Source organism: Diabrotica virgifera, chromosome 7, assembly GCF_917563875.1.
Source record: "Diabrotica virgifera virgifera chromosome 7, PGI_DIABVI_V3a".
Lineage (NCBI taxonomy): Eukaryota > Metazoa > Arthropoda > Insecta > Coleoptera > Chrysomelidae > Diabrotica > Diabrotica virgifera.
The window spans coordinates 183,059,295-183,081,114 of record NC_065449.1 but is presented as its reverse complement, the minus strand read 5'-3'; the positions used below and the strand labels follow the sequence as shown (position 1 = coordinate 183,081,114).

The window sequence follows — 21,820 nt, the reverse complement described above, 5'->3', positions numbered from 1 at the left end:
ACCCGATTTTTCCGTAAAAGATTATAACTAATATTTCACGTTTACCTACTACATACTATGTGTGTGCTTTGTTTTTTCTTTACGGATTGAGATCAAGTCCATTTAATCTACTCATCTAATATGCTGAAGAAAGACTATTCTTTGCAAATCATTTAAGCTAATTGCAAAAACTACTGCTTCGTCGGCATATCTAATGACTTTTAGAGGCACTCTATTCTGCATGCGTGAAAACGTGAGATGTCTTGTTCTGCTCTAGCAGCACTTATTGTGGTAGTTCCTTAATTTTCTGAAGGCGCTTCAGTAGCAGTGGCGGAACATTTGCCTTGGGAGAGGGGGCGACTTCCAATAAAACCCCAACCACTAAATACATACTAATACTACACTTAATTTTCCTAACTGTCGAGTTAATTGGGTTGAATTTGTCTGTCTGTAGTAAGTTTCATGTCAGCTAATATATTTTTTTATGTTTCAAAAATTTTTCCTTTAATTCTGGACCGTGTTACGGGGGGAATATATACGCACATACCCATGGGCAGGGGGGGGCCGTGCCCCCTCCTGGCTTTTCGGTTGCTGTAAACTATATATTGTCATCCAAAGTATACAAAATATAATGTGCAACGTCTTCACGTCTGTCCCCCCCCTAAAAATTTTTATATGGGCGCCCATGAGGGGGAGGGGAAGTACCCTATTCTCAGCTACTGCAGCTAGGCTGGTAGTGGATAAGTCTGAACCATTCATGAAAACATGATAATTCTTATGTCGCTGTAGCAACACGTTTTTTATCGCACTTCTTCAGTTTTCTGAGTACTTTTTGAAGATTTTCTGACGACTAAAATACGATGCATCTATTTTTAACCACGAATTCATGTGCAACACGCAAACATGCATGAAGAAAATGAGTTCTCTTCTTTAAATAATAGATATTTTCATTCACTTCACCGTGAATTAGTGCACTTAGTGCAACATAAACCGAGTACCTGAATTTAAGAACTTCAGAAGGCTGTAGCTCAAGAATAATAGTTTTTCAGACCCAGGTACCATGGACTTTTTTAATCTACTCACTGAGAACTATCATTGACCAAAGTTTCGTTACATTTGACCGGGACCACTTTTCCATAAGGAGTGTTGCGGGGTCCTTTTTACAGACAACTAAAAAAACGGATGACATCAGAACTCGTTATTAGGTTCAAATTCAAAAGGATTTTATTAGTTTACGAGTTTCTCAAGGAAACGCAGTCGAGTTTTTTAGTTTCAACATTATTTGAGTTTTTGGCATCACTCAGAAGTCAAAATATCGAAATTTCTTGTAAAAAATGGGTGAAAATCAACATATTTATTATTGTTAAACAAAAAATAAGCATAAAACAAAAAAATATCTCGACAGCGTTACCTCACGAAATATCTAAAGCAAAGATAGAAAATTTGAGGTGGATCGGTAAAGTAATTTTTGAGTTACAATGTCCACCGCCTTTGAAAAAAAAAGTTTTAAGAAAAACGCGTTTAAAGTTTTGACAACTTTATTTTCAGTTTCTTTTTTGTCTGTCAAATCGTAAAGTGATGCACACCGGAATGTTTTTTAAATTGCGGAGTAATTTACAAAAGAGAAGGGGAACAGCTGTTAAACGTTTCTCACTACGCTCAAGTTGCTGCTGCAAAGCTCAAGCTAAAGCTCAGGCTGCTGTATATTAAACATTCTGTATTTCCGGTAATTTTGATCCCATCAATTTGAAATTTTCAGAGAATATTCATGGAATTATGTACTATCATTTAAATTAATAAAAAAATCGAAAATTTCAACCCCCCCCCCCCCTTAACATTGATAATATGTTGAAACACGAGAAACACTACACAACAGAAATACAGGGTTGGGATAAAGTATGGAATCAAGTAAATATCTTTGAAACAAAAAAGATGATAATCATGAAACTTTGCATGCAAATATAATCGCACATAACGCATCTAATGCCATGTTTTTTGTTAGTAGTCTACTTCCGGTTTCACAGGAAATACCCCGTAACTTATTTAATTTAAATGGGACACCCTGTATATTTTTGCAGATTTTAAAAGAACATGTTATTCCTAATCCATGCTTAACAAGTTTGGTAGAAAAAATTGTTAAAATGAGAAATAAAGATCAAAATATGGTATCCTGAGGATTCATTGAGGGAGATGACAGCTGTGCATGCGGTGTGATCCAATCAGTGGCTGCATTCAGCAGAAAACCGTGATGACTAATCGATTACTTAGCCAAGTGTAATCGCTATCAATTCTGCTGAATAGTATACTTTCTTACATACTAAATGTAGCGTATAAAGCTAGCTCCACACTACTCGCGAAGTTGATCGACGTTAGGCTAATACCATAGTGTGGAGAGGCACTTCGTACAGCCTTGGCTCGCCTCGGACAACTTCCACTTGTTGTCGGTTTTTACGACAGAGTCAAAGGACTCGAAGTTAGTATCTCCCCGCGCGAATGTGTTGTCGGTTTTTGCGACCGAGTCAAAGGACTCGGAAGTTAGTATCTCCCCGACCGAATGTGTTTCTGAAGTCGTATCTGAACTTTCCCTATTACTTCGTTGAGTAACTTCGCGAGTAGTCTGGAGGAGCCATTATAGGCATATTTTATCAGCGTGATATATATGCCTGCCTTGCCTTCAATTCCTGTTTTGTAAAGATAACAGATAACTTAAAATGCACGTGTCAGTCAGACGTCAATCTAATTACGATGCACTAAGTAATCGGATTTCAAAACCGATGTTTAAAATGGCGACCTATAAGTCACCAAATGATAACTAACCGACAATTTATGTGGCATTCAGCTGAAAATAACTAAGCGATTAGTCAGTGATTGCGTCATCTGAATGCACCCAAGGAGATACCACAGTAGTCTCGTAAACTTTGAGCAAAAGAGTGATGTGATGCAGACTTAATAGAATGCAATGACGTGGCATTAAATTATGTCAATCACTGATAAAACGAAATATGAAACTTTGATTGTTTTAATCTATTTTTATTGACTTACAACTATTTGAATGTGTTTCTGAATGCATTTGAATTCTTGAATGTATTTGAATGTAATATTTATAAAATTTTACTGCTACTATTTTTAATTTAAGGCATTTTAACTTAAGGGGCTATCCTAGTGTAAAAGTGCGAAGTTCATAGATATACTTTTTTGGGAATTTCTGAAATAAAAAGTACTGTACCAATTGTTTTGAAAATTTGCATGAGCATTTATTATAAAAAGAAGTATATGTGTAACAATTTTTTATAAAAAAATATTAAAAATTAAACGATTTATGCGCCATCTACTGGCACCGTGAAAATAAAAACATAGCTCCACTGCTGCAGTTATTGGGACTAATAGAGATCCTGAAACATAAACTTTCAAATTTATTATTGAAATTTAAGTTATTTTCTATACCATCAACTAGGAGTTTTTTGATCGGATAAAAAATGTCAATTTGGCGGTTTTAGAAACTGAAAATGTTTTAGCTGATTTTAAAAATTTTCAACACTTCGTCATTTTTCCAAATTTTCATATTTTTCAAAAATCTTAGTTGATGGTATAGGAAATAACTTATATTTCAATAATCACTTTTTATGAAATTTTATGTTTCAGGATCTCTATTAGTCCCAATCACTGCAGCAGTGGAGCTAGGTTTTTATTTTCACAGTTCCAGTAGATCGCGCATAAATCGTTTAATTTTCAATATTTTTTATGATTATTTTTTAATGATTGTAACTTCCAATCGTATAGTAAGATATTTGATCACGTGTTTAATTCTGTCCAATCAGATTAAAATTATACTGAGAATTATCTACTGTAGAAAATTACCGATAGAATTTTTTAAGTAGATTTTTTCTGTTTAATGGCAACCAGTTTCCTAGTTTTGACAACTGTCACATTTAAGAAAATATCCATAATATACGTATTAAAAAATAATCTTACGAATATCACACGACAGTAAGAATAAATAAGAAAATAATGCTTCATTTTTACTCAAATTTGTTGTCATTGGGCAATAACCACTTGAGCCCTGCGGGCTCTCGTGTCTATTGCCAGACAACAAATTTTCGAAAAACTGTCGCATTATTTTCAATTTATTCTCACTCTCTTGTGATATTATACCCGAAAATTGTTTTACATGTATTTTACTTTGTATAGTAAATGCTCATGCAAATTTTCATAACGATTGCTACAGTACTTTTTATTTTAGAATTTCCCAAAAAAAGTATATGAATTTCGCACTTTTAACCTAGGATAGAACCTTAAGTGTAAGATTTGTGAGCAATGTAGTTCGGACACGAAATAAAATAAATATACATAGATACATATTTCTTCTTCTTCAAGTTCCCTGTCCGTTGTGAAAGTTGGCTATTAACGTGGCAATTATGATCTTGCTCGCGGTACTTCTGAATAGTTCGACTGATGTGAGCCCGAACCACTTCTGCAGATTTTGGAGCCACGAGTGTCTTCTCCTGCCTGCCCCCCGCTTACTGTCTATTTTCCCCTGGACAATCAATTGCAGTAAACGGTACTTATCGTATCTCAATATGTGGCCTAGATATTCAAGTTTTTTTTTTTGTTTAATTGTGCTCACGATTTCTTTCTCTTTTCCGATTCTGTAGATTACCTCTATGTTGGTGACATGTTCTGTCCAGGATATACGAAGAATGCGTCGGTACACCCACATTTCGAATGCTTCTAGTTTTTTCGTGAGAGTCTCTGCCAGCGTCCAGGCCTCCACACCATACAGTAAGATCGGGAAAATGTAGCATTTAACTAGACGTAGTCTTAGGGGAAAAGATAAATATCTGCTTATGAGGAGCTTTTTCATATTGTTAAATGCTGCTCTAACTCGTTCTATTCTCATTTTGCATTTACGTTGGTACCAAGATATACATAAGATTCGACATGGTCAATTATTAGTATGTTATTTATCCGTAACTGTCGAGCAGGTTGTTGCTTTTTGCTTACCAGCATCCATTTTGTCTTCTTGAAGTTGAGGCTCAGGCCGTATTCATCACTAACGGAATTAACCCTTCCCTTTGCCTGTTGTAATTTATCTCTGCTACTGGCAAGGATCACCGTGTCATCGGCATATCTTATATTGTTGGTTAACTCACTGTTTATTTTTGCCCTCATTTGCATACATTTTTCAAATATTTCTTCGGAATAAATATTACATAGGAGTGGGAATAAGATACACCCCTACCGGATACCTCTTTTGATCTCCACACTTTCAGTAAGTTCGTTGCCAATTTTTGCTCTTGCTGTTTGATACATATTTACAAAGAGTTATTTACATTCGAACACGAACAACCGCCGCACATCAAAATCATTAAATTTACTAAATATACAATAATTATAACACTTACCTACGAAATTTCTATCATTAAATGCTCCCAAAACGAAATTTAGGAAACCATCTTCTTCGTCTGCAAACGCAGCTCGTCCCCGTTCTAAAACTCTGGCCTGTAAAAAGAAAAAATATAAATAAACATTGAATTTCTGTCATAATTCTTAGGGGTCGACAAGACAAGAAATCTTGTCTTGATAACAACTTCTTGTCTTGTCTTGAGAAAAAAATCAAGAAATTCTAAAAAATCTTGTCTTGAGGTTTTCTTGACATCTTATATCTTGTCTTGACTCAAGAAATTTCAATATCTCGAAATTTCTTGATTACCCGGTCCGGTGATTTCCCGGCGACCTTTTTATTGCGTTCCGTGCTAATAAAATAAGCATTTTGTATGTTTCGCACATATTCTAAACATAGCTGTCCAGGATTTCATAAAAGTTGTTGAACCAAATCGAAACAGTTTAGACATCGAAAAGAATTTTGATAATTTGTAGGATGAGATTGAAGTAGAAAATGATATAAATTATACTGCTTTAGATTTCAACTCTCCTTTGAGTAAAATTAAATAAATATCTTGTAAAAAAAATCAAGAACTCACGAGCAAATGCAACTTAAACAGTGCTTGCGAGGCCTTAAATTATAAGACGACTATGCCAAAATTAGATGTGCCTACAAAATGGCATTTAACTTTCGAGGTGCTACATAATATATAACATGAGGTTTAAGTGTAAAAAAATGCTTTAACTATATTTTGCGATGACATCGAAAATCTAAATCATTGCAAGATATTAGATAAAGAATGCGTTCTGATCAGCAAATGTTGTCAGTATCTGAGAAGCTTTAGAACACTTTCTTCAATACTCGAATGGGAAAAATATTGCACACTCCCATTGGTAGTAATTACAATAAATTTACTTTTAAACAAACTGGAAATATGGGCTCATGAACTTGATAATAAAATTGATAGAGACGCTACCGAAAAGCAATTAATTTGCTGCATTCAAGCTGCGAGAGATAAAATACTGAAACACTATAACACAACTAATTGGATATACTATACATAATTTATAGTTCTTATTTTGGATCCTCGGCATAAAGTAGAGGCATTTTCGTCTTCATATTGGGGAAGGCTCCTATAATCAGAGGCAGTAAAAAAAATTGAAGAAATATTTAAAGCTAACTACTTTAATAAATCCAAGAATAATCCACAGAATCCAATAACAGAGCCAGCACTTAGTCCTAAAAAAGAAGATAACCAATTTGATTTAGATATTATTTGCCTGTTTAAAAAAGCTGATAATGATAACTTACAATCTAGGAAGCATGAAATTGAAAAATACTTAAATAAGCGTAGGTCAGAAGATTCTGAGAATATTATATTGAAGTTGAAGACACAAAAATACTACCAATCATTATCGAAAATGGCCAAGAATTTTCTCGGAACGCCAGCAACATCTGTATCTGCGGAAAGGCTATTTTCAAAAGCAGCTTTAACAATAACAAAGCCAAGAAATCGGCTAGACATTGACTCCATAAAAAGTGTTATCTACTTTAATGCATGGCTTATCAATTCCTACATAGGTTTTAAAAGTTAAAAGACAGTTAGACAGCATTAAAAGGGCTGTCATTAAAAGCCTCCATGCCACATGCCGCCATTCTGCATGCTGACACCGTAGACTTCACATGGTAAGGTTTCTTGACCTTACCATGATCAAATATTCGTTATATGTAATGTAATTTTTCGTGTGAATGTCCTTTGTGCTTGTAATAGATGTTTTTAACTTTTCCGACCTCAAAAACAACAGCAAAGTTGAGCATTTTTCAACAGTCAGACAAGGTTTTTTCCATCAATTAAAAAAACTGCATAAGAAATAAAAGTATTTTTATATCGAACATGGGATCCATCTCTCTTCATAGTGGTATTTTGAACCTTTTGACCATAGCTCTGAAGATGGCTTTATAAGCCGAAAGCGCTCAGCTAGGAATTATTTAATTTACACACTTCAAAAGTACACTTCTCCCTATTTACCTGTAATAATAATTGACTTATGCTCCTTCTCAAATATGCCCGGAACATTAATAAAAAAATTAAAATATTATTTAAAAAATTCGAAAAACATCGATTTTTTTCTACTTTCTTTGCTTATAACTTTAAAACGATTCCTTTTTTAGCACAAAGTCGTAGGGAAATAAAATGATAATTGAATTTTATATTATAAACGACTGGTTAAAAATGTCTTAAATTATTACCCTTTCTGCAAAATAGCAATAAATACAAAATAAGGGGGCAAAATAAGCTTGTTTTAATTCAATGTTTTTCAACAACTTTGGTTGCACTTAGAACTTTCGTAATTCGCTTAGAAAATTCTTACAACATACTTAAATCGTTCACCAAATTTCATTAAAATCGACCTGATAGATTTTGCAGAATAATTTTGCAATCTATTTTTTTTTTAAGTTCAAATTTTTTAAAAACTTTCTGAAGAAAAAGTGGACAATTTAGAAGTTCGTTTTTTTTTGTTTCTATTTGTTCCATATTTGTTTTACATATAAAGAGGTTCTCTACCTATCTAATACACTTTACAGAATTAAAATCGGATTATTTAAGCGCCTCAGCACTGTTTTAAAGTTATAAACAATTTTTTGGCTTATATAAACAAATACAGTGAGGACGTTTGAGTTGGCACAAATTCATTTTCTCGAGAATAGGCGTCTCTGGAGGTAAATCCCGAAACAGGTCGATTTTTATTTTTAAATTCTAATTTTTTGGTATATACAGCGTGTCTACTTAACTTGGAAACATATGGGAAACTTTTTTATTATTAATTTTACGAAAAAAAGTTATTCTTTATAAAAAGTTCTGCATGCCCCAAAACCTAAGATTCAATCATCAGATATCAAATTTTCTCAATATTATACGAGGTATGTCAAAAAATATGAATTTCGGTCAAGGGTAAAGTACCTTTATTTCTCTCAATATCGAAAATTCTTATGACAAAAAGTTGTTTGGAATTAAAAACTAAGATCAAATATGCAAGTACATGCTTCTAATTGAAATAAAAAATTTTTCTCAAATTTATGGATACCCAACATCGTTTTTAAATATTACAAATATGATAACTCGTTTATTATTCATTTTACGAAAAAAGTTATTCTTTATAAAAAGCTTTTCATGGTCTAAAATCTAAGACACAACCATAATATAAACAACTTTTATTAATTTTATACGAGGTGTGTCAAAAAATATGAAATTCGCTCAAGATTATAGTACCTTTATATTTCATAATATTTCAATTAGAAGGATGTAATTGCATATTGAAACATAGTTTTTAATTCTAAACAACTTTTTTAATAACGGTTTTCAATATTGTGAAAAATAAAGGTATTTTACTCTTGAGTGAAATTCATATTTTTTGTCATACCTCGTATAAAATTAATAAAATGTGATATCCGATGGTTGCATCTTCGGTCTTAGGACATAAAGAGCTTTTTATAAAGACTACCTTTTTTTCTTAAAAGTAATAATAAAAGAGTTATCGTATGTGTAATAAATAAAAACCAAGTTAGTACCAATAAATTTGAGAACAATTTGGAAAATATTTTTTTCCAATTAGAAGCATGTAATTGCATATTTGATCTTAGTTTTTATTTTCAAACCACTTTTCATAATAAGAATTTTCAATATTGAGAGAAATAAAGGTACTTTACTCTTGAACGAAGTTCATATTTTTTGACATACCTCGTATAATATTGACAAAATTTGATATCTGATGATTGAATCTTAGGTTTAAGAGCATGCAGAACTTTTTATAAAGAATATCTTTTTTTCGTAAAATGAATAACAAAAAAGTTTCCCATATGTTTCCAACTTAAGTAGACACGCTGTATATCATACTAGTGACGTCATCCATCTGGGCGTGATGATGTAATTTTAAATGAGAATAGGTGCCGTGTGATAGCTCAATCGAAAGGCTTTCAATTTTGTATTCACTAATATAAACATTAACATAATTATTTATACAGGGTTTGAATTTAAAAAATTTTTTGAATTAAATTAATTCCAAATTACGTCATCACACCTAGATGGATGACGTCACTAGTATGATCAATATTTATGCCAAAAAATTATAATTTAAAAATAAAAATCCCTCTGATTCGGGATTTATCTCCAGAGTCGCCCATTCTCAAGAAAATGAATTTATTCCAACTCAAAGGTCCTCACTGTATTTGTTTATAAGTCAAAACATTGTTTATAACTTTAAAACAGACCCCCTCCGTGGCCCAGGGGTAAGAGCGTCTGCCTTTGGATCAAAAAAAATCCGAAAGGTTGTGGGTTCGAATCTCACCAGGGTCAGAGATTTTTCATTTATTATAAATTAATAAATGAATATAGTTTCTGTCCTTGTGGGATCGGTACTCACCGGAGGGACCGCAGACGTTCGGATATAATTAGCGTCTCTTTGCAAAGACAATGACGTCGACTTTGCAAAGTAACAAGACACTTACTCAACATACACACTACACATAACACTAATACTTATGTTGTGACTGGCTGAATGACATAAAGTCCATGCCATTAAAATAAAAAAAAAACTTTAAAACAGTGCTGATGCCGCTTAAATAATCCGATTTTAATTCTCTAAAGTGTATTAGATAGGTAGAGAACCTCTTTATATGTAAAAAAATTAGCAAACTTCTAAATGGTCTACTTTTTTTCAGAAAGTTTTTAAAAATTAGAACTTTTTTAAAAAAATTTAGATTGCAAAATTATTCTGCAAAATCTATCAGGTCCATTTTAATGAAATTTGGTGGACGGTTTAAGTATGTTGTAAGAATTTTCTAAGCGAATTATGATGATTTTAAGTGCAATCAAAGTGGTTGAAAAACATTGAATAAAAACCCCCTTATTTTCTATTTATTGCTATTTTGCAGAAAGGGTAACAATTTAAGACATTTTAAAATAGTCGTATATTAGACAAAATTCAATTATCTTTATTTTCTTTTCCTACGACTTTGTTCCAAAATGAATCGTTTTAAAGTTATCAAGCAATGAAAGCAGAAAAAAATCGATATTTTTCGAAATTTTTAAATATTTAAATTTTTTTATTAATGTTCCGGGCATATTTGAGAAGGAGCATAAGTCAATTATAATTTGTCACCTAATTTTATATGCAAAAATCCGAATGACACCTCTCACATCCACCTCAAAACAGATCAGCCCTGGTCTAATTGGATATTATTCGATTAAGAATCTTTATTATTAAATTTCTATCGTATCGCCTATGTTAAGAAAATGACATTTCGTTAATTTTATGCATATCCAATTTTGAGAGTGTAAAAACTATAAAATATAAGTATAAAAAGGATATAAATCTATTTTTATTTTTAAACGCTCGAGTTTTATTAATCAAGTATGAAGTATACACTCAACCAAACTTATATGGAGTCATCTGATATTTTTTATTATTTTAAGCCAATTCTGACTAAATTAAATTTTCTTCCATCGCATCTTACAGGAGCCTAACTACAGGTTATAGAACCAAGTCAATATACCTGCGAGCTATTAACCTTCCGATGACCAACCTTTTTTTGACCCAAAATGACCCCAGGTCAAAAATGACAATTAACAAAAAAATGAAATTTTTTTTATATTTTTTTTTTATTTTTTTTATGGCATGGACTTTATGTTATTCAGCCAGTCATAACATGAGTATTAGTGTCATGTGTAGTGTGTATGTTGAGTAAGTGTCTTGTTACTTTGCAAAGTCGACGTCATTAGCGTAAAACTACTTGGAATTACAGATAATAGACGGTATTTTACTAAACATCAACTTCAGAATATATTTTTTATTCGTAAAATATAGGGAATTTTTTTTATTTCAAAATATGAGGATATATAGAATGATATTAAAGTCAAATAAAAAAATAATGAGTTAAAAATTGAAAATACTTTTGAATTTATTAAAGAAAAACATACGCTGGGGTCACAATTTCCCCCGCTTGGTCATCCGAAGGTTAAAGTTTGTTGGATGAAAATTAAAGGATTTTTTTACCAATCATAATTCCACCCCAGATCACGATCCTTCCTTTTTTATATTTACGAACAAATCTGGCAGTTTCCGTTCTTGCTTGTCTTCCTCGCCCTCTTAGTACATTCTTTCACGGTTTTTGCTGTAAATTTTAAAGAACCGCTTGGATTGACATGAAATTTGGCATACGCTTAGCTAACATGTCAAAGAAAAAAAGTGATATGGTGCCGATGTGTGCTTTTGCCCTGGGGGTGAGTTTCACCCCATCTCGGGGGTGAAAAAATATATGTCCCAGATAAGTCCCGAAATGGATAAACTGACTAATTTTAAGCAACTTTTGTTCTATAGAGTTTTTTCACCAATCAATACTTTTCGAGTTATTTGCAAGTGAATATGTCCATTTTTCAACAAAATAACCACGTTTTTAGACGGTTTTTCGCAAATAACTCAAAACGTAACCATTTTGTAGACCTGTCTAGTTAGACTCAAAAATGGGAGTGAGGCTACAATAATTACCATCAAGCTGAAAATTGGCAGGATTGTTCAAAATACCATCATAAATGAAATCTAAAAAGTCCTCATAAATCCGACCCGTGCTAAAAAATTTACGCGGGGTCAAAGGTCACCAAATATGGTTTTTAGCGATTTTCAGCGAAACGGTAAGTTCTATCGTAAAATTAGCTCTAATAAAAAATGTAGGTTAGATAATTATCTATAAAAAATATCTTAATAGTTTTTTCCTAAGAGCCACTGTTTTTGAGATACAACGATTCAAAGAGTTGAAAGACTTCTAATCGTCATAATATATGTATTAGTACACCAGGTATATACATCACTGAAGCTGTAATACAAGTAAACATAGTATTATATCGGTCAACTTAACTTATATTACACATAATAATATAAGATTATAAATATGATGTTTCTACTATACAGCTTGCGGTCTACCGAGGGATGCAATATATAAGCTGTATTATATTACAGTGCCAACAAAAAAAATCTTTACAAAGTGAATGTAACTCGAAAATAATAAGAATTATTTAAATTTTACGGCTTAATCCCAACAAAAATAGTAAATTAATATGACAAAGTATTAACTTATAATAATTCTTTTTATTTATGCGCCTTAGTTCAATTTGTAAAAGCTGGAAAAGCTCAACACCAATCGGAAATATAGTCATCGAAAAGTTTTATCTACTTTTGCAAAATGTCAAAATCATATACTATTTTTACACGCAATAACTGGCTGTGATACGACATCTGCATTTTTCAGGAGGGGTAAAACGACTGTTTTTAAAATGTTTGAAAAACAAGATTTACTTGAATGTGCTGAAGTTTTTTAAAAAACTAATTCAACCCCACAAGAAGTTATTTCTAACGGAATTAGCTTTCTTCTCTCTATGTATGGAGCGCCTAAGAAAACTACGTGCTTAGATAAGTTTCGATATGCATGTTTTTTTAAAAGTACTCGAAACAAAAAACAAGTGCAGTTATCTTGTCTTCCTCCAACCTCAGCGGCTGCTCATCAACATCTTTTTCGGGTATATTACCAAGTTCAAGTGTGGTTTGGTTATCAGCTAGATCCAAAGACTGGGGATGGAAATTAGTCGACAGTTCATTAGATCCAATTCAAACTTTACTCCCCCTGCGCCGGAAAAACTCCTGAACACAATTTTTTGCAACTGTAAAAAGGGATGTAGCGCTAAATGTGGTTGCAAAAAAGTTGGACTGTTTTGTTCGGTAGCATGCACTAATTGTCAAAACCGGTCGTGCTCCAATGTTGAATCACCAACAATTAAGGATTCATTTGATTCTATCGAGGAGCCATGCGATGTGTCATTATTGTGATAATTTACTTGCACCCAGGATGAAACAGGAAGAAGAAGAAGAACAAGAAGAAGAAGAAGAAGAAGAACTAGAAGATGAAGAAGAGGAAGAAAAACAATGAGAAGAAGAACAAGGGAAGCAGAAGTATTAGAAAATTATGAACCAGTTTGATAAATTTCCCTTTTTTTTAATTTATACCGCTTTATATATCTTTTATCATTTTTAACCCTTGCCAATATCAATTATTAAATAGCTTTAAATTAAACAGAATCATAACAGATCCGTGGAATAGGCCTACTAGGGATACCACGTTAAAAAAAACGCGCTAAGTACCTACACTACCTCAAAGGTGGTGTGGGAACGTGTGCGCATATTAAGACGATTACCACTTTTTGAATCGTTATATCTCAAAAACGGTGGCTCTCAGGAAAAAAAGTAATAAGGCATTTTTTATAGATAATTATCTAATCTACATTTTTTGTTAGAACTAATTTTACGATAAAACTTACCGTTTCGCTGAAAATCGCTAAAAACCATATTTGGTGACCTTTGAGCCCGCGTAAAATTTTTAGCACGGGTAGGATTTATGAGGACTTTTTAGATTTAATTTATGGTGGTATTTTGAACAATTCTTCCAATTTTCAGCTTGATGGTAATTTTTGTAGCCTCGGATGCGTAAGTTGACCGGAGTATTGTCTAAAAAATATTCTTAGCAAAACTATAGCCTATAAAAAAGTGAAAAAAACGGTGTATATAATATTAGGTCTCTATACCTAGCAAAAGCAGAGATAGCTAATGAAAAATAGGTTCATATTCGAAAAATTCCAAAAAGAATAATTCAATGTGAAATATCCAAATAATGAAGCATTCTTGAGGAAAACACATTACAACTTTTTTAAAGTGTTTAAAAAAAGCTTTATTTCTGTTTTTATAAAAAAAAATTTCTAGCATCAAATGTAACTAAGTTACGCTCAAAATAAAGTTGGTCCCTTTTGTGTTGGCAAACAAAAATCAGGAAGATCACCCCCAATTAGCAAGTTAAATGAAATTAACCGTTACCGCTTCACAAGTTACTTTACTTATGTTGTGTTTATATATTCTGTAAGTTTCATCTATTCAAAGTGCTTATTTTTGAAAAAAATTGGTTTTAAAGTAAAATTTTTAAAAATTTTAATTTTGAAAAAAACATTTTTTTTTTCAAAATAACTTAAAAATTGTTAGAGATACCAAAAATCTTAAACAAATAAAACAGTCAACTTTTCTTTTCTGAATATTTTGTATTTTTTGTTTTTCTGTAAGACAAAAATTGGTTAAGATTCGGTGTTTCTAAATTTGCATGATAAGTGACTCGTTCAAGCCCTTTTAACTACAGCTCTTTCAAAAATAAGGACTTTGAACCGATGAAACTTACAGATCATATGATCAATACATACGCGAGTAAAAAACTTGTGAAGTGGTAACAATTAAGTTCATTTGAAATGCTAATTAGTGGGTGATTTTTCCGATTTTTACCAAAAAAAAGGGACCAACTTTATTTTGAGCGTAATTTGGTTACTTTTGATGCTAAAAAGTTTTTTTAAAAAAACAAAAATAAGCATTTTTTAAACAGTTTAAAAAAGTTTAAATGAGTTTTCCCCAAAAAAGTGCTTTGTTTTTTGGTTATGGCACGTTAAAATATTCGATTTGGAATTTGACGAATATGAACCTATTTTTCATTAACTATAACTCTACTTCTACTAGGTATAGTGACCTAATGTATACACCATGTTTTTCACTTTTTTACGTGATATATTTTTGATAAGAATTTTTTTTCGACCAAATACTTACTTTTTGAGTTATTTGCGAAAAACCGTCTAAAAACGTGGTTATTTTGTAGAAAAATTAACATATTCACTCGCAAATAACTTGAAAAGTATTAACTTGGTGAAAAAACTTTATAGAACAAAAGTTGCTTCGAATTAGTCATTTTATCCATTTTCGGACTTATTTCGAACATATATGTAGGTTTCTTTTAAAGACAATCGTAATAAAAGTCCGTTTGATGTTTAACAGTTTTAATTAATAAAATAGATGACTAAATTATTGATTACTATTAAATTGTCGAAATGTAAAAGTGTACTTTGCGACCAAAATTCTACGCGTTCTTATTCTTACAAAAGGGAAATGTATTTATAGAATAATTTGCGTCTAATCAATATGATACCCGTCTAAGTATTATCCCTATGCGTCTTGCGTCGCTGTGATGTTAATATCGACTGAATGTATTCGTTCCCACACAACCAAAATTCTCTTATTTACTGCTAATCTTCCCCTTTTCATGGTTTAATTCGCATTCGTGGGAACTAACCTATTACTAATAAAAATTTGGTCAAAGGGCTCTACTTTGTTATTTTTATGTCTTAAAAATAAACAGAAGCTGCTGACTTAAACTACCCCTCGATTAGATACGCCCACCCATCTGTGCATTAGAGCCTCGCCGACAACCGCTCGTTTCGTGTTTGTAAGTACTAATACTTAAAGAAAAATGATATACAGGGAAATTTAAAATATAAGGTAAACTATTTACAATCCTACATATATTTTTCACCGCCAAAAGGGGGTGAAACTCACCCCTAGGGCAAAGCACACATCGGTACAATATCACTTTTTTCTTTGACTTGTTAGCTATATGTATGCCAAATTTCATGTCAATCCAAGCGGTTCTTTAAAATTTAGAGGTTTTGCAATATTTTAACTTTAAAGAATGTACTATCTAAGTACACGAATTCGTTAATAATATCTGATTTTATACATCCTACTTTCGTTTGAAAATAGCACAGTTTTCAATTTCCAATGTTCCAGTTTTGGTGTTGAAGATACCAATTTACGGGATCAATCTTGTGCTGCATGGTTAACTCGGGATCCCTTAACTTCCTCCTGCTATATAGTCCTTGGGCACGACAACTATTCTTCTTATCGTTTCAACTAAAATATTTACACCTATAGTTTCCCAAAGCTGCAGATTTCAAATACATAGTGATTCCATATAATTTTGGTTGAGTGTATAATGATTGCTTGTCAGACAGTAAAGTAATGCTGATTGAATAAACTTTTCTTGGATTATGGTGATTTTACACCCAAATTGAATAATGACAATAAAAATAACAAGACTGGATATGTGGGAACATTACAACATGAACAGGGTATGCCAGAAGATCATGCTGATATGAAACTCACACGCATACATGGTACAGTATTTCTCATGATCATCTTTCAGTGCGTCACAGTTTTTCGATTTCTTTCTAACGCATTAAATTGTATGTGACAGAAAAAAAGGCACGTCGGTGATTACATTTCGTCGGTGACATTGTTATAACATTTCTTCTAGTTATTCTAGTTGTCGATAGATGGCGCCATAATAAAAAAATATTTTTTTTTAATTAGATAATAATATTACCAATATAATCTGTATAATTTATAAGACTATACAAATCAAAGAAAATACCATTTTATAAATGCAAGAAACACATTTGATTTGTTTTTATTCCAAATTGAAAATAAAATGTGACAACTGTCAGATTTAACTAAAATGTCATGTTAGAATAAATGTCATGAATGTGTGTTAATCAGGGACTTACCCTTTTCCTATCATTTGTTACGCACTGAAAAATGATCATGAAAAGGACAATATATTATTTGATTGAGAAACTTTATAATTAAATTTCTATAGTATCGCCTATGTTAAAGAAACTGACATTCCGTTAATTTTATGCTTGTCCAATTTGGAGATTGCCAAAACTATCATCATCATCATCATCAGCCTCTCTCAATCCATTGCTGGACATAGGCCTCCCCTGTTTTTCTCCAAAGTGTTTTATCTTATGCTTTTTGTATCCAGTTTTTTGTTGTCTTTCGTAAGTCGTCTTGCCATCGTATTGGTGGTCTTCCTCTGCTACGTTTATCGGCTCTTGGTCTCCATTCAACTAGTTTGCGAGTTCATCTTCCATCCTTCATTCTGGCAACGTGTCCAGCCCATTTCCCTTTTAAGTTACAGCTTCTTTCAATGACGTCTATGACTTTGGTCTTAGCTCGTAGATCTTCGTTTCTAATCCTGTCTCGCAGAGTGGCCCCTATCATTGATCGCTCCATTCTTCTCTGCGCTAGTTTTTGTGCGTTTTTCTTTGTTTGTGAGCGATAATGTTTCTGCACCATAGGTCATCACCGGTAGCACGCATTGGTCGAAAACTTTTTTCTTCATGTTAGTTGGAATGTCACTCTTAAAAATGTCCCTAAGAGCTCCGTATGCTGCCCATCCTTGTATTATTCTTCTGGATACTTCTGTTGTTTGATTGTCCTTACCTATCTTAATTTCGTGACCCAGATATATATATATATATATATATATATATATATATATATATATATATATAACTTTTTTTCGATAGAAAAAAGTCGAAAACTTTTTTCTTCATGTTAGTTGGAATGTCACTCTTAAAAATGTCCCTAAGAGCTCCGTATGCTGCCCATCCTTGTATTATTCTTCTGGATACTTCTGTTGTTTGATTGTCCTTACCTATCTTAATTTCGTGACCCAGATATATATATATATATATATATATATATATATATATATATATATATATATATATATATATATATATATATATATATATATATATATATATATATATATATATATATCTGGGTCACGAAATTAAGATAGGTAAGGACAATCAAACAACAGAAGTAATACGTTTATTAATATACGTAAAGTAATAAGTTAATTTCGTGACCCAGATATATATATATATATATATATATATATATATATATATATATATATATATATATATATATATATATATATCTGGGTCACGAAATTAAGATAGGTAAGGACAATCAAACAACAGAAGTATCCAGAAGAATAATACAAGGATGGGCAGCATACGGAGCTCTTAGGGACATTTTTAAGAGTGACATTCCAACTAACATGAAGAAAAAAGTTTTCGACCAATGCGTGCTACCGGTGATGACCTATGGTGCAGAAACATTATCGCTCACAAACAAAGAAAAACGCACAAAAACTAGCGCAGAGAAGAATGGAGCGATCAATGATAGGGGCCACTCTGCGAGACAGGATTAGAAACGAAGATCTACGAGCTAAGACCAAAGTCATAGACGTCATTGAAAGAAGCTGTAACTTAAAAGGGAAATGGGCTGGACACGTTGCCAGAATGAAGGATGGAAGATGAACTCGCAAACTAGTTGAATGGAGACCAAGAGCCGATAAACGTAGCAGAGGAAGACCACCAATACGATGGCAAGACGACTTACGAAAGACAACAAAAAACTGGATACAAAAAGCATAAGATAAAACACTTTGGAGAAAAACAGGGGAGGCCTATGTCCAGCAATGGATTGAGAGAGGCTGATGATGATGATGATGATAGTTTTGGCAATCTCCAAATTGGACAAGCATAAAATTAACGGAATGTCAGTTTCTTTAACATAGGCGATACTATAGAAATTTAATTATAAAGTTTCTCAATCAAATAATATATTGTCCTTTTCATGATCATTTTTCAGTGCGTAACAAATGATAGGAAAAGGGTAAGTCCCTGATTAACACACATTCATGACATTTATTCTAACATGACATTTTAGTTAAATCTGACAGTTGTCACATTTTATTTTCAATTTGGAATAAAAACAAATCAAATGTGTTTCTTGCATTTATAAAATGGTATTTTCTTTGATTTGTATAGTCTTATAAATTATACAGATTATATTGGTAATATTATTATCTAATTAAAAAAAAATATTTTTTTATTATGGCGCCATCTATCGACAACTAGAATAACTAGAAGAAATGTTATAACAATGTCACCGACGAAATGTAATCACCGACGTGCCTTTTTTTCTGTCACATACAATTTAATGCGTTAGAAAGAAATCGAAAAACTGTGACGCACTGAAAGATGATCATGAGAAATACTGTACCATGTATGCGTGTGAGTTTCATATCAGCATGATCTTCTGGCATACCCTGTTCATGTTGTAATGTTCCCACATATCCAGTCTTGTTATTTTTATTGTCATTATTCAATTTGGGTGTAAAATCACCATAATCCAAGAAAAGTTTATTCAATCAGCATTACTTTACTGTCTGACAAGCAATCATTATACACTCAACCAAAATTATATGGAATCACTATGTATTTGAAATCTGCAGCTTTGGGAAACTATAGGTGTAAATATTTTAGTTGAAACGATAAGAAGAATAGTTGTCGTGCCCAAGGACTATATAGCAGGAGGAAGTTAAGGGATCCCGAGTTAACCATGCAGCACAAGATTGATCCCGTAAATTGGTATCTTCAACACCAAAACTGGAACATTGGAAATTGAAAACTGTGCTATTTTCAAACGAAAGTAGGATGTATAAAATCAGATATTATTAACGAATTCGTGTACTTAGATAGTACATTCTTTAAAGTTAAAATATTGCAAAACCTCTAAATTTTAAAGAACCGCTTGGATTGACATGAAATTTGGCATACATATAGCTAACAAGTCAAAGAAAAAAGTGATATTGTACCGATGTGTGCTTTGCCCTAGGGGTGAGTTTCACCCCCTTTTGGCGGTGAAAAATATATGTAGGATTGTAAATAGTTTACCTTATATTTTAAATTTCCCTGTATATCATTTTTCTTTAAGTATTAGTACTTACAAACACGAAACGAGCGGTTGTCGGCGAGGCTCTAATGCACAGATGGGTGGGCGTATCTAATCGAGGGGTAGTTTAAGTCAGCAGCTTCTGTTTATTTTTAAGACATAAAAATAACAAAGTAGAGCCCTTTGACCAAATTTTTATTAGTAATAGGTTAGTTCCCACGAATGCGAATTAAACCATGAAAAGGGGAAGATTAGCAGTAAATAAGAGAATTTTGGTTGTGTGGGAACGAATACATTCAGTCGATATTAACATCACAGCGACGCAAGACGCATAGGGATAATACTTAGACGGGTATCATATTGATTAGACGCAAATTATTCTATAAATACATTTCCCTTTTGTAAGAATAAGAACGCGTAGAATTTTGGTCGCAAAGTACACTTTTACATTTCGACAATTTAATAGTAATCAATAATTTAGTCATCTATTTTATTAATTAAAACTGTTAAACATCAAACGGACTTTTATTACGATTGTCTTTAAAAGAAACCTACATATATGTTCGAAATAAGTCCGAAAATGGATAAAATGACTAATTCGAAGCAACTTTTGTTCTATAAAGTTTTTTCACCAAGTTAATACTTTTCAAGTTATTTGCGAGTGAATATGTTAATTTTTCTACAAAATAACCACGTTTTTAGACGGTTTTTCGCAAATAACTCAAAAAGTAAGTATTTGGTCGAAAAAAAATTCTTATCAAAAATATATCACGTAAAAAAGTGAAAAACATGGTGTATACATTAGGTCACTATACCTAGTAGAAGTAGAGTTATAGTTAATGAAAAATAGGTTCATATTCGTCAAATTCCAAATCGAATATTTTAACGTGCCATAACCAAAAAACAAAGCACTTTTTTGGGGAAAACTCATTTAAACTTTTTTAAACTGTTTAAAAAATGCTTATTTTTGTTTTTTTAAAAAAACTTTTTAGCATCAAAAGTAACCAAATTACGCTCAAAATAAAGTTGGTCCCTTTTTTTTGGTAAAAATCGGAAAAATCACCCACTAATTAGCATTTCAAATGAACTTAATTGTTACCACTTCACAAGTTTTTTACTCGCGTATGTATTGATCATATGATCTGTAAGTTTCATCGGTTCAAAGTCCTTATTTTTGAAAGAGCTGTAGTTAAAAGGGCTTGAACGAGTCACTTATCATGCAAATTTAGAAACACCGAATCTTAACCAATTTTTGTCTTACAGAAAAACAAAAAATACAAAATATTCAGAAAAGAAAAGTTGACTGTTTTATTTGTTTAAGATTTTTGGTATCTCTAACAATTTTTAAGTTATTTTGAAAAAAAAAATGTTTTTTTCAAAATTAAAATTTTTAAAAATTTTACTTTAAAACCAATTTTTTTCAAAAATAAGCACTTTGAATAGATGAAACTTACAGAATATATAAACACAACATAAGTAAAGTAACTTGTGAAGCGGTAACGGTTAATTTCATTTAACTTGCTAATTGGGGGTGATCTTCCTGATTTTTGTTTGCCAACACAAAAGGGACCAACTTTATTTTGAGCGTAACTTAGTTACATTTGATGCTAGAAATTTTTTTTTATAAAAACAGAAATAAAGCTTTTTTTAAACACTTTAAAAAAGTTGTAATGTGTTTTCCTCAAGAATGCTTCATTATTTGGATATTTCACATTGAATTATTCTTTTTGGAATTTTTCGAATATGAACCTATTTTTCATTAGCTATCTCTGCTTTTGCTAGGTATAGAGACCTAATATTATATACACCGTTTTTTTCACTTTTTTATAGGCTATAGTTTTGCTAAGAATATTTTTTAGACAATACTCCGGTCAACTTACGCATCCGAGGCTACAAAAATTACCATCAAGCTGAAAATTGGAAGAATTGTTCAAAATACCACCATAAATTA

At 31.9% G+C, this 21,820-nt stretch overlaps 1 protein-coding gene across 2 annotated transcripts in view; it reads right to left on the bottom strand.

Annotated features, from left to right (window-relative positions):
* The window catches only part of LOC114327769 (uncharacterized), a 149,457-nt gene that overhangs the window by 38,835 nt on the left and 88,802 nt on the right, over nucleotides 1–21,820 (bottom strand). For both annotated transcript variants that reach the window (XM_028276477.2, XM_028276476.2), the window contains one exon: nucleotides 5,382–5,478. In XM_028276477.2, coding sequence (XP_028132278.2) covers nucleotides 5,382–5,478 — 97 coding nt within the window. The remainder of the gene's footprint in view (nucleotides 1–5,381; nucleotides 5,479–21,820) is intronic.